At 38.5% G+C, this 14,596-nt stretch overlaps 2 protein-coding genes across 3 annotated transcripts; one reads left to right on the top strand and one right to left on the bottom strand.

Annotated features, from left to right (window-relative positions):
* The first annotated feature begins 1,271 nt into the window (after positions 1 to 1,271).
* On the top strand, positions 1,272 to 3,912 carry LOC130562881 (uncharacterized). 2 transcript variants are annotated; one of them, XM_057348189.1, is made up of 8 exons: positions 1,272 to 1,702; positions 1,881 to 2,078; positions 2,167 to 2,253; positions 2,469 to 2,722; positions 2,816 to 2,932; positions 3,115 to 3,255; positions 3,455 to 3,566; positions 3,686 to 3,912. In XM_057348189.1, exons 1-8 carry the CDS (start codon positions 1,591 to 1,593, stop codon positions 3,904 to 3,906), a joined length of 1,242 nt encoding a protein of 413 aa, XP_057204172.1. In that variant the 5' UTR covers positions 1,272 to 1,590; the 3' UTR covers positions 3,907 to 3,912. The 2 variants fall into 2 exon arrangements, with proteins under 2 accessions (XP_057204172.1, XP_057204171.1); XM_057348188.1 differs by having other exon boundaries at positions 1,273 to 1,702; positions 2,804 to 2,932.
* A 307-nt stretch (positions 3,913 to 4,219) lies between these two features.
* On the bottom strand, positions 4,220 to 8,288 carry LOC130562880 (uncharacterized). Its single transcript, XM_057348187.1, has 6 exons — positions 7,453 to 8,288; positions 7,038 to 7,171; positions 6,484 to 6,631; positions 5,898 to 6,146; positions 4,781 to 5,045; positions 4,220 to 4,425 (listed from the first exon to the last, which is right to left on the bottom strand). Exons 1-6 carry the CDS (start codon positions 7,821 to 7,823, stop codon positions 4,222 to 4,224), a joined length of 1,371 nt encoding a protein of 456 aa, XP_057204170.1. The 5' UTR covers positions 7,824 to 8,288; the 3' UTR covers positions 4,220 to 4,221.
* Between the last annotated feature and the right edge of the window lie 6,308 nt (positions 8,289 to 14,596).

Below are 14,596 nucleotides of genomic sequence, written 5' to 3' on the forward strand. Positions count from 1 at the left end.
TTACGATTGCATTTTCATCATGACGCCGTGGGATATTTGTAGCAAAATTCAGTGCGGCTTTGAAAATGCATTCCGAGCTGACCACGCCCACCCTCAGTCAATCACTGCGTCAAGGCGGGGATTACTTTGCGTTGTCATTGGTATTTGATAACTGGCGGGAGGGAACATGGCGAAGTCCGTTCCAGAGCTTCTCCGAGAAGCTGCTCAAGCACTGGAGCGGCAAACTGCAAATGTTGGCCCTTCAGAAAATCCATAGTCTGGTCTGAGCGCGACGCCTCCGGATCGAAGTGGTGGGACACGTGGTAAGTTGACAGACAAAGACCGAGGCAACAGTTTTGCCTAGGGTTGCCAACTTTCACTCGGGGTCTGGGGAGGTGGGTTGTAACTGAAGATCACATTCGTTGACCATCGTATGTATGAGAAATGCTCATTTTGGACAAAACAATGGGACGACGGCTTTAGCCGCGGTCAAACTACACTTTGAGCACGTGTAACTTACATAACAAAAAAAATGTAAATAATCAACCCAAAATGTAAAAATATCCAAAGCTTCACTTATTATACTTATTCTTTTAATATAGCTAAAGGTCGCGGTGTGATCGGTATTGGTCACGTGATACGAATTCGCAGGTCAGAGTTCAACAAACGTGAAGCAGCGAAATCGAATTCCTCGCATGATCTCCCTCATTCGCATGTGATGCGCATCTACATTGTTGAGTGATAAGCACCACCACCCCCACACACCCTTTTTAAAAGACACTACTTTCGCAAAATCAACATGGTCTTGTATTTCTGACAGGCTATACTTCTCGTTGCAGTACAAGCATTCTGTCAGTGGTCCAGAGGATATAGGCTGGTCACTCTCAAGAGTCTGAATCATTGTAAGAACATAAAAAGTCACATTAGCAGATAGATAGTAGGGTTAGCTTATACAAATAAATATTAATTTAGGGGTAGGCCTATCCTAAATCACTTAGGATAGGCCTACACAAAACTAGTGTATCACTTAATTTTGATGGTTTAAACTTTCTCAACATCCAGAGTATTATTACTAACCAGAGATTTTAACCTTTTCCTACCTACCTGCAGAATAAATTATATATTATAATAATATATATACTGTATATGCGCATGTAAAATTATTTATAATGTGGGCAGACATCCCACCTCTTTGTCTCTCTCTCATTTGCTCTTCAAAATTCCTGGGATTTGTATATAATTTGCACCAGGGAGCCACTGTCTATATTGCGGGAGACTTCCGCAACTTCTGTGAGAGGTGGGATATCTGTGTGGGTCTTTAAATCTCTTAATACAGATTTAACATTTTGCACTTGACCTTTTTGTCATAGATTGCAGTGATGGATGTCTGCAATAATTAATTAATTTATAAGTTTCATAACTTTTTAAGTTGTCAATTACAAAATATTTGATGGTACTATGGGAGGGTTTGCAATACAGCTGCAAAGAGAGTGATGTTGAATTTTATATCTTTCACTAATCTAGCTGCTGTACTGTTGTTATGGTTATATCAGGTTTCATGAGTCAGGCAAAGTGATATCAGATAGCACTGGCAGTACAAGACAGGAAGAAATGGCAGCAACCATGTCAGAGGATAATGCTGAAAGGGAGGAAAGGGCCTCAACATCACTCAATGCTGTTTTCTCAGCCAGTACCAGCCCATCAGCGGAGCCTGCCATTGAAGGTGTCTCTATCGAATTGACCATACCACTGAGCACACTTTCTCTGTATTACCTTTTTTAGCATACAAATAATTTTTCTCATACTACAAAACAACAGGACATATGTCAGGGATGTTAATTATATCACAGTTATTCATATTTATTTTGAAGAATTGTTATCACTAATTTGTGTTTTCATAGAGTGGAAGATTGAACCGGATCTTGAATCAGCTGCCCGGATATATCGAAGACAGATCTTAAAGAATGCAGATGACAAACCAGACCTAGTTGTTACACTAGATCTGCACAGCTGTGAAAAGGATCGTGAACGAGAAATGTTAGCTTTTTATAAACGTCCAAATGTTGATTGGACAAGTCCATTAACTGTAAAACTTAAAGGTATGTATTTATTGGTGCAAAGTAGCTCTGCTTGTTTGCATTATACTTTGATGATTATTAAATTATATGTAATCTCTATTAAAAACAGGAGATGCTGCATTAGGGGATGGAGTAAAACGGCACTTTTTCACATTGATAATGGAAAAGCTCCACCATGGATTTGAACTTGACATTGGTGAGTTATAATTGAAAACATTTTGAAATGCTGTACAGAGCTTGGACATACCATTTCCTTGACCTCCACTTTAGTCACTGTTAGAAATACAGACATTCAGGATGTAATACATTTTAGCTTTTTTTTGTAGATTTAAGTTATGAGCATAGATAGTATAGGAAGGGATGCTTAAGTATGCTCATCTGAGTGCATTTTACTTATTATACATTTTTCAGATAACTGTGGCAAAACGCTGCTCTTCAATGGCGAAGATGATCACAAGGTTCCTTCAACATCCAGAGCACTCTTGGATGGTGATCTGTTCAGAGTTGTGGGAAGAATGATTGGACATACATTTATTAATGAAGGTCCACTCTACTCAGGACTTAGTCCAGCTTTCTTCCCCCTTTTAAGTGGCAGTAAGGACGATACTCCACTTTTCGAATTGAAGGACTGTCCTGATACAGATGTGATTGAAGTTGTGTCCCTTGTATGTATAGATTTATTTATATTTATGTATACATTTAAACCCTTTTGTGTCTTACCTTTTCACACTTTGTGTAAATCTTAGCTGGAAAGCCAGAATGAACTGAATCAGAATGAAATGGATAATATCAACAACCTGGCCATCAACTGGGACTTGCCAGCAGTCAGCAACAGCAACAGAAGGTGGTTGGCAGAAACCATTCTCCACCATGGGGTATGTATTTCTTATCATATAAAGGTGGAAGTATGTGTTAATTGCAGTTGGGTATGTACTTGAACTTTTTCTAACTCTACATAAGCCTCTTTACATAACCATTAAGTTAGGACAAAAGCTTCAATCTTTCATCATGGCTTGCATAGTGTTTATAATTTGTACTGTTTGTGGATCATGTCTAGGTTATTGGTCGACGTGAAAAACAGATCTCTCAGCTGCGGAGAGGACTCAAAGATACAGGTGTTTTGAGAATGATAAAAGAACGACGCAGTTTAACTGCAGTACTGTTTCCCAGATCTTCTGCACTGCTGATGGAACCAGAGGTAATTGGTCTATTCTACTTAGGAGAACAGACCGTATGGAAGCCATTGCACTAAATCAATCATTTAATTTTCTGTAATACATATAATCATAAAGCCCAGTTGGTGGGTTGTTTGTAATAAAACACTAGCTCAGTGGATGAATTGCATTGTTGCAACTCCATATTAAGGCTTGTATTCAGTGCTGCTATCTTTGTATTAGATGATACTTAGGAAAGTCATCTGGCCAGAACCTGACAGTGATGATGAAGCCCCTTTGAACCTGGAGCAATCTTGTGATGTTACAGCTTTCTTGCGTGAATATATTCAAACAGGTATTGCAAATGTTTAATTTTAAAAACAAAACAAATTGAATGTGCATTTGATGTTTAGTTGCAGATGATTGCATATGTAGGAATTATGCAATAAAATATTTTTACCCAAACTGATGCAGGATCACCTGCTGAACTGTGCGAGTTGCTGAAGTTTTGGACTGGCTGGGCTGTTCTCCCTCAACACCTGTATGTGGAAGTATCACCTGACCTATCACTCCCAGTGGCTTCAACCTGCCTCACAACACTGAAACTCCCTTTAAGATGCAGAACCTTTCTTGCATTTACACAAGCAATGAGAGCCGCAGTTTCATCCACAAGATTTGGCTTTGGCCTTATCTGAGTTGTAATATTTAAGTGTTCATGTGGAGAAATGCATGTTTATGAAAAATTTTAAATGACATGTTTGTTGTCTTCATTATTTTTCCACATTTGTTGCTTTTATAAAAATGCATGTTTTTGACTATAAGTTTTAAAGAGCTCTCATTGCAGTGAAGAAAATTCACTGAGTTAAGTGAAGAACAAATTAATTACAACCGTTAAATAAAACTACTTGTTTCTCTCACTTTTATTGTCATACATTGTCATGCATGTTCTTAGTAAATTTTGTAGTTCTGACGTTTGTTGAAATGTCAGCTGTTTGTGGTGTTCAAAACGTTCAATGTCTAAAAATCCCTGTCAATTGGGCTACTGTGCTCATGTAGGCATCGATTGCCTCATTTAGTGGCATTTCCCGGTTCGGAAGACCTGCCAACTCCTCTGCAGTGAGACGTCGTGGTAACTCTACATCTGGGATTGAAATGCAGTCTGCATCTTCCACGGCATGTGGTCCATCCCAGTCAACACCATAGTCATCATTAACCTTGCAAAATACCAGGACAGATGCTTTTAAATCATACTTCTACCAAAACATCCAGTAAATATTACAAGCATTTGTCACAAAGGCATATATTTTTTGTTTTGATGTAGGTATGAGTGAGGAAATTTATGTTGTTGAATTACATTAATGCATGTGGTAACATTAGGATATTTTAAAGAACTGGTAACCAAACAGTTCTGGGACACCACTGACTTCCATAACGTCATAAAGTCAGTGGTGCCCCAGAGCTTTTTGATTACAAACGTTCTTCAACATATCTTCTTTTGTGTTCAGTAGAACAAAGAAATAACTTGAGTGAGTAAATGAAGAAAGAATAATTTAAAATGTGCAAACATACAGTTTCCAGATCATCGGCAGCCTCTCTGTTTTGCAGCCAAAGTTGGTATGGAGAGCGACCATTCTCAGTTCTCAGCCTGTGCAAGTTCCATGCTTCTTTAAAAGTGTTAAGCTGATGTTTTATCTGGGCCAAAAATGCCCAATGCAGAGCAAAGAGGTGGATCTCATCATCAGGATTCAAGAATCCAGTCACTTCCAAATGGAAAAACAACATATGGAACAAATCGAGGACTTGTGTGTTAACATCTCGCCAAAGACGTTCAATCCTAAAAAAAAGAAAACAAATAAAACAGAACAAGTATCAACACCAACCGTTAATGCTAAAAATATAACTTCTATAAAAACCTTGTCTGTGTGTTTAGATTTGTTTTTGTTTTTTTGACAGGTGAAGTTTAAATAGTCTTGACAAGCAGTGCCCAATCCTGTTCCTGGAAATCTACCTCCCTGCAAATCTCCAGTTATTCAGGAACAGGGCTGGGCACCACTGTTATCTACCTATTAGAAGCGGGTTTCACACTGTACATTTTTAATAGTCTTCTACGACTGTCCTGTACGAATATGATCCCTGCTGTGAGCCATGTCACACCGTGAGATCTCGGTTGTCTGTAATGCATCTCGATTGTAGTGCAGTCTGACATTAAAAAGAGACACACACAGTTGATTGGGGATGCATACAGGTAAGAAGTGAAAAAGGTGAGAATGAGGGGTGGGTGATATGACCAAATAATTATTAATTATTAATAATTAATTAATTAATTAATAATAATCATAATTATTTTAAGTTTAAGTAAGGATTTTGTAATAGCTAAATTTTGATGCCATAGAAATTCCTGAATTCTTGTCACAAATATATCTATCTAGCTATACTAATACTAGCCCCCTACCCCCCCCCCGGTCAGTGATGACATACTTGTACCTATTACATAGATAGAGTACTAGTACTTATTACAAACTAGTTTTTTTTCTTCTTATTTATTGGATACTAGTAATTATTATTAGATACCACTGAGCTGCAATGACGTGGGTCATTCATCACATCTCAGCAAACATGTCAAGCCACCATAAATATAGAAAGGCATGATTATTATTTCAAACCATAAAAGTAATTTTTCACTTACCTCTGATTGTGAACGCTTCTTCCAGTGATGTGAGAGTTGCGGTTTTCTCCACGGTTCTGTACCATAAAATGAGCCACCTCAATGTTTTCTCCTCCTTTATCTGAACGAACACGGGAGGGCAAGCCAAACTGGCTAACAGCACGAAGGAAGGCATCAAGCACAGTGGTCGCCTTATTGTTAGTAGCAGCATTCAGATATACTATAAGACGACTAAATCCATCGATACCTCCATGGATCACAAATCGCCAGCTGATTTGAAACAAAAATGACAAGACAAGACAAGAAAGATGCATCTGATTTGTCCACATTTTGACTAGCAAACTTCCATGCCTTTTTTCCCCCCATCACCATCCTTCTAAAAGTCTAAAATTTTAAAATGTTTCTGATATATAATTTAGGAAACAAAGTTGTTTTAAGTATCACGCTTATTCTCACACAATATAATGTGTAGTAAAATAAAATATGTAATTTCCTTTACTCACAATGCGATCTTAATATTTAGGGTTCCTTGGCATCAAAACATTTAGCAATTCCAGTTGTAAGATAAGGGTGGAACAAAAAAATAAAAAATTTAAAATCAAATTACCGTATTAATTTATGATTTCCATCAATATGCCACATGCAGTTCGGAGCAGGAACGGAGTACTGTCTGCGATGAAGCGTCCGGTTAGCCAGGGCTCGGAGTTGAGTTCCCTCGGGATCCACTCTTAGTAGTGACTCACGAACCCTAACAACTTCAGATAATGAGATGTTATTGCACTTGTTGTAATGTTACAATATCTTAAAGTAAAGTTAAGTAAAATCCCTTCTACTTGATGTGAAGTATATACTATATAAATAAATTTCACAAAGACTTACTGAGATCAATAAAAATTCATGACTAATGGCTGACATATCTTCCATAACTTAATGGACTCTTTTCATAAGACTAAATCCTCCAAAGTTTTTTTTATATTTGCAATTTAAAAAAATGTATGAACATTTATTACACTAGACTTTGTATTATATTACCCTTGCATATTGCGGTAGCCCTCCAGAAGCAGGGCTGGTGATCCCTGGCATAGTGGCTATGCAGGTCTGCCATAGGTCCAACACATAAGTATAAACAAGCCTGCAAGTATGTAACAAAAACAAACTTACACTGAATCAAATGCCCACTTGCTTGGAGAAAAGCTCTCATCATACGGTATCCACACTGTGGGTGTTCCCTTTGAATTTCCAACATCAAACTATCCAGGTCTGTATCGTTAATGTCAGAGTACAACTCTGATACTCTGTGGAACAGGTGGATAATTGTGTCATAAGTGGCATTAGATGCATCAGATATTTGTGAGATTAACAGAATTATGTAAAGACCTAAACATGCCTCTGTGAATTTTTTTATTCATTCAAGTCATATCTGAATGTCCTAGTTAAATTTCTATCAGATTATTCAAGTCAGCTGTATGCGTTTCTATGATGCTCCAAAAAAGGGGGCATTCCTGTCCAAATGTTTAGAATAGGGGTGTTTAACGTTATATGAAACCATATAAAAAATATTTAAGTTGATGTTTACCTTAGTCCACACTGTTGCATTCGTCTATGTACCGTCCAGCGACTAACTCCATACAAGGCCGCGATGTCTTTAACTTTAAGACCATACATAAGATACCCCTCTATGGCCTCGTCGGGGATCTCCACGGCCGGTCGTCCCACTCCCCTCGGCAGAGAAGAAGATAATCGCTCTTCCACCACCTTCAAGGGTTCAGTAGCGAAACGAGTGTCGAGGCCAGTTAAGGCCGACAATTCTGCAAGACGCTCCAATATTGATTTAGTTCTGTCACCTACATACACGTAAAACTCTTCTGAAACACCACTATTTCTCTGTTCACGCTCCACTTCATCTGCCAGTGAATTCAACGATCTTAGCAGATCTCCAGCCGCCATGTTTCGAACGATCTAAATGTAACACGCTTCCGCCAATCCCCGCCTTGACGCAGTGATTGACTGAGGGTGGGCGTGGTCAGCTCGGAATGCATTTTCAAAGACGCACTGAATTTTGCTACAAACATCCCACGGCGTCATGATGAAAATGCAATCGTAAGTGTCCTAACTGTTAGTCTAAATGCATTTAGGACAAATAACATTTAAATTATCATTTTGCTACTATTTTTGCTTGAACATGTTACACATATCAAATCAATTTGGGTTATACATTTTCATTTCAATTTCGCTACTTATAAAGCGTTAAAAAGTATGCACTTTACATATTAAGACTGCTGTTGGAAATGGCAAATGTAAATAATATAATTTCATTTTCATTTTCCTTCTGCACCAAACTTTGCACATGTGAGTAATGGAAAATGTAAATTTAAATACAGAAATACATTGCCATTTTGAATATTGCATTTCCATTTTGCATATTACATTGCAAATTGAATTTTGCAACACATATGCTTCCATAGAAATATATCTCTATGGATAGGCTATATATGTAGAATATATCCATTCATGTTTTGGTATTTGGCTTCTGGTATTTGTATTTATTCATAAATTAGTTTCCACAAACAACCTATTTTTTCACTTTATGTACGTTAATGTTTGAGATTAGTAATTAATTGTTTTTTCTTTATTAATTGGTCATAGTTCGCAAGTAGTTGTCAATGATGGCATTTTTCTTTAGTAATTATCAAATACCAAATAAGGAACTACCTTTGTCCTAAATTAGCTATTACTTACTGCTTAGTTAATCTTGCTTCTATATTAGTTAATAGTATTAAGGTAAGTGTTAATGTAGTACTGCCTATTACTTTCTGCATAGTTACTTGTTAACAACGGACCATTATTCTAAAGTGTTACCGGTAACGTTACCGTCAAATGTCAAGTTACACAAATTTACAAATACACATTTTGTTTTTTAGAGCTTTGGAATCTACGTCATTCCAGTGCATTGCATTCTGGACAGTCGCCGCCATGTTTGGGGACGATCAGCAGCGTACAATGAAAGCAAATAGAAATCACCAGAGTTAAAAACGACTTTATTTACATTAAATTTGTTAAGAGGTGCTTTCACTTATTTTGAATAAATGGACTAATATTTGAATCCCTTGTTCATTCAAAGGAGTGCTCCCTTATGGACACTGAGTCGCAAAGAGCTATATCACAAATGACATTTCTAAACGTATTTTGCACATTTCTCATGGTGTGAGTACTTATATATTCAAGAGGATTAGAAATTATGAATCTGTAATAATAACTACAAATGACAAAGCCACATTTGACAAAGTTATGTATTTTCATTAAAGGGGAACTCCGGTCCAAAATGAAAATTCTGCCATTAATTACTCACCCTCAAGTAATTTAACATCCCTAGGACATCCATTTTTCCCCAGAACGCAAATTGAAGGAACAATACAGCGTTTTTAGGAGGATCTATTTACGGAAATGCAATATAATATACAAAACTATTTCTTAAGAGGTGTATAAAGACCTTACGTAATGAACCATTATGTTTGTAATACCTTAGAATAAGCTATTTATATCTACATACAGAGCGGCTCTACATACATTGAATTCGCCGCCATGTTTTGTACAGCAGCCCTAAACGGACAAACAACTCTACAACATGCGTTTCCTCTCCACTGCGGTATAGTGGTGAAACGGATCGCGGGATGATCCGTGATCCGTACGGATCATGCTCTCCGGTTCGGAACGCATGTGACCTGCGGATTAACTGAAAGTTTATTCATCATTGAGTAAAAGAGTAAAACGCGCTCTCGCTCGCTCTCCAGATTCAGCTGGTAGTATCTGGACAAGTACAATATTAAAGCGGTTCCAGATAAACAATGACGCTCAAAACTGCTCCGTCACACAGCTAATATTACAACAACAACATATTTTTGTATGTTACTCACATACTGATCCGAATCAAAGCATCCTCCTCGGGGGTGATTTTTAGACGATCTTTCTCTCCAACGTCTCTCTGCTGGAAAGTATCTCCATAGATATGAGTTTCTCTTCTAAAAGCCTTAGTATCGCGGGTCCTAACGCGTCTCTGCTGGAAAGTCTTTATAATATTAACACAGGTCCTATCTCCTGCCTGACTTTTATCCTTCTTTTTAAATAAAAAATCCACAAACCTTTTATTTTATGCAATACATAAGACATAGCTCTTTCTACAGTCTTTCTAATGCCCGCAAAATCTCTTCCCTGCATCAACATGAGAACGACATCTTTTTGTACTGTGGTGGCCACCGTCGTGTTTGGAGTGAGCGATTCATGGCAAATCTATAATACAACACTAGTGGCCGCTGTAATCAAAAACTGTGCCTTTAAGGTAGTTTTGGAAGGTTTCTGAGATTGCAAACGCAACCAAACACACAAGCCACATGACATTGCATCCGGTGTCAGTATCGCTCGACGCATGCACGTTCTGACCACACAGGCTCTACGAAGGGCCGTACGCAGGATTTTGGAAATACCGAGGTCCAAAAACTGAATTTGTCCCAAACAAAAAAATTGACTTTCTTGATCTACATATGTGCATTTTAAAATGTTTGGAGTGCAAATGACAACAATTGCTAAAATCATCTCTGTCTTTTCATGTTTATTAGTAATGACAGTATACACATGGTCAATTGATATTTTTATACAAATACTACCAGATTGAAATACCACCTGTCTTTCATAAAGAAGCATAATGCATTTGGGTTTGAGATTACATAAAGGTAAAGAGTGATAACAGAATTTCCATTGTTGAGTGCACTGTCCCTTTAACTTTTTTGTGTAGCTACAGAAGTTGCAGACACCTAGGTTTTTATTAAAAATAGGTAAACTTAAAATAATATAGAAACAGAATTAAAGAACGAGAATTTGTTTAAAAGTGATGCATTTGAATTATTTGCAAATCATATAGTTGTTTTAATAGGCTAACCACAACCCATAAAGTCAAAGCCACGCAGTTTAGCATGAACTAGTGAAGGTCTGGTAATGTTTTTGTTATATTACCAAACCGATATTACGATCTGTCGTTTACTCAGGTTTGTTGTTTAAATGTTGATGCGCGTCAAGCACGTTCAAAACGAGAGTGCAAACTCCCAGGCGCTCTGAAAAGAGGGAGAAAGCGACGCAGTCACCGTTTTGCATGCATTTTTAGACGCGACATGTGAATGGCCGCTAACATTTCTATGATAAAACATTAAACAGTTAGCTACTTACATCGCACTCTTTCACAGTAGAAACTGAACTCAAGCTTGACTTCTGTCAATAGCAACTCTCACCTTCTTTCATTTGATTGGACAGTAATCCTCGCCTTTCTTCATTTGATTGGCCAACTCAATCAGATTGGATTGACACTTGTTAACAGCTGAGGTAGATCAGATCTGAGATCAGTTATCTAGGCATTTTCTACTAAATTGGCAGTACTAAAAACATTTTTAAAAATGTTCATGACAAAACTACCGAGGTCTGGACCTCGGTAATCTCAATGGTGAGTACGGCCATATGCTCTACGTGTCTCTCGGGTACACGCGCTGGAAACTAACCCTCAAATCAGGAAGTTTTTGAATATAGTCGTTAGTTTTGTTTGTTTGCGCACAAAAAGCATCCTCGTCGCATTATATTAATTTATACTGAACCACCGGAGTTGCGTGGACAATTTTACGATGTCTTTACGCACTTTCAGTGCTTTGAAGATTGGTTGCGTTGCAATCTTAGGAGGAGTCAGAAAGCTTCCAAAACTACATTAATTTGCGATTTGGTGAAAAATGGAGGTCCTACAGATGTTAAACTACTTGAGGGTGAGTAATTAATGGCAGAATTTTCCTTTTTGAAAGTTCCCCTTTAAGTTGCACTTTCACCATTGTGTTGTTTCTAATATACAAAGCGGAAAATTGCGCTTCTTTTCAGATCTGTTTCCCCCTCCGGTCATGAAAGCAGATATGGCAGTTCATAACACAGCAAGCGAACTGCATTCTAATGTGTTTTAACTGTCTAATATAAATATACATTTAAACATCTACCTCCACTATTTCTCAGTCTCTACTGCAGTGTCGGTGTCCCCAAATCACAGGATCCATTGCGCTGCTGACGTCACTTTCCCATTCTCGATTGTGATCTAACCGTCTCCCCCATACTTGAGTGTTGTATGACTTTGCCATTAGTGCAATTACTTTGCTTAAAGGGACTTTGACCCTAAAAACAAAATTACCATAATCATGTAGTGTAAACTAACTATAATGATATGAAAGTATGAACAGGACTACAGTGTGCTTTAATCCAGTATGTTTAAATTGACTAAATGGTAAGCCTGTTTCTGACTTTTATTTGTTTTGAAGCAGCTGAAACGAAGCAAAGCTGCTTCAAGCTTTCCTGTAGCTCAGTGGTGAGAGCATTGCGTTAACAACGCAAGGTTGTGGATTCAAACCCAGGGATTGCCCATGCCTATGTATAAATGTATAGGATAAAGCAATGTAAGTCGCTTTGGATAAAAGCGTCTGATAAATGTAAATGTAAAGCTGCTGCAGTTATTTGTTAGTGATGTACTTCCATTTGCTCTAGTATCAACCAGATGCCATGAGTGTCTGTATGTGCATAAGAACACACTCAAGCCGTTTGGTCAGTTACTTTTGGCCAGCTGTTGAAATGCTAATCTGTCACTTAACAATGGCATGTTGACATCTCTAAATAACCCAATGAAAAGAGTAAACTTCATAGAAGAAAAAACTTCCCCATGGTCTTTTCTCTTTCCTTCTTCTGGTCTCTGGCAATTGTTAAAACTCTGTGACTGTCACTTTTCTTGTTGCCTTAAATTGAACTGCTTCAATATGTTTCTCCTTTTTCTTTGTATTCATTTTGATAAATGCGTCTGCTAAATTCTTAAATGTATAATTACAACTAACTGCAATAATAACTTTTTATATGCTTAATAAATTCTTAAATCGTTAAAATAATTTACTGAAATTAATGCAATTCAACTACGTTTAAAACAGGCTTACACAAGGTGGAGAGTTCGGTAACGGGGAACTCTAGGCTCCTCTAGTACAGCCTGACATGTGTGACTCCTCCACTCGCCATTTGCTGCCCTCTACTGATGCAAAGAAGAATCGTGTGCAGTTTGGATTTTGATGGATTTGTTTTTATACTCTTACACTTGCAATTAAAAAATAAATACCAATTAAAAAATACACAAAAACAATATACACACGTTATAAATCATATTTTACAAGCTCTTTTTACGTTATTTTATCTACAAATGTATTTTGACACTCAACCTGCACTTAAGATCTGCGAAGAGGATGTGTGCCAGCTTTTCCGCAAACAAAATATCAGAAAAGCACCAGTCCCAGACAATGTCTCACCCTCCTGCCTGAAAGTCTGTGCGGAGCAGCTGTCGCCCATCTTCACTAATATTTTTAACAGATCTTTGGAGCAGTGTGAAGTCCCTTCATGCTTTAAACGCTCCACCATCATCCCTGTACAGAAGAAACCCAAAATTTCTGGACTTAATGACTACAGGCCTGTTGCTTTAACATCTGTGGTCATGAAGTCATTTGAGAGACTTGTACTGGCCCACCTGAATGACATCACCAGACCACTTCTTGATCCCCTCCAGTTTGCTTACCGAGCAAACAGGTCTGTGGGCGATGCAGCAAACATGGGACTGCATTACATCCTACAACACCTAGACAGACCAGGGACTTACGTCAGGATCCTGTTTGTAGACTTCAGGTCGGCCTTCAACACCATCATCCCGGACCTCCTTCTGCCCAAGCTTACCCAGCTCTCTGTGCCAACCTCTACCTTTCAGTGGATTATTAACTTCCTGTTGAACAGGCAGCAGCTAGTGAGGTTGGGAAAATTTAAATCCAGCACATGTACCATCAGCACCGGAGCTCCTCAAGGATGTGTTCTTTCTCCACTGCTATTTTCACTCTACACAAACGAATGCACCTCTACAGACCCTTCTGTCAAACTCCTGAAGTTTGCAGATGACACCACAGTCATTGGCCTTATTCAAGACGGTGATGAATCTGCTTACAGAAAGGAGGTTGCTCAGCTGGCTGCCTGGTGTAGTCAAAACAACCTAGAGCTGAATGCATTCAAGACAATGGAGATGATAGTGGATTTCAGAAGGAACCCTCCATCACTTCCTCCCCTCACCATCCTGGACAGCACTGTGGATACTGTGGAGTCATTCAGGTTCCTGGGCTCCACCATCTCTCAGGACCTGAAGTGGGAGTCCCATATAGACTCCATTGTAAAGAAGGCCCAGCAGAGGTTATACTTCCTCCGTCAATTGAGGAAGTTCAACCTACCACAGGTGCTACTGACCCAGTTCTACTCAGTGGTCATCTAATCTGTTCTGTGCACTTCAATTACTGTTTGTTATGGCTCGGCCACCAAATCAGACCTACGAAGACTACAACGGACAGTTCGTAGTGCTGAGAAGATTATTGGTGCTCCTCTGCCCACACTTCAGGACCTGTACGATTCCAGAGTGAAAAACAGGGCAAGAAAAATCACCATTGACTCCACACACCCAGCACACAAACTTTTTGAACTGTTGCCCTCTGGCCGGCGCTTTAGAGCACCAAACACCAAGACTTCCAGACACAGAAGCAGCTTCTTCCCCCAGGCAATCTCCCTCCTAAACAGATAACTGCTCCTTAAGAGCAATATTCCACTTCCACTACTCCTATAGTGTGCACTATAGTGCCTTA

The sequence above is a fragment of the Triplophysa rosa genome, linkage group LG12, assembly GCF_024868665.1.
Source record: "Triplophysa rosa linkage group LG12, Trosa_1v2, whole genome shotgun sequence".
Taxonomy (NCBI): domain Eukaryota; kingdom Metazoa; phylum Chordata; class Actinopteri; order Cypriniformes; family Nemacheilidae; genus Triplophysa; species Triplophysa rosa.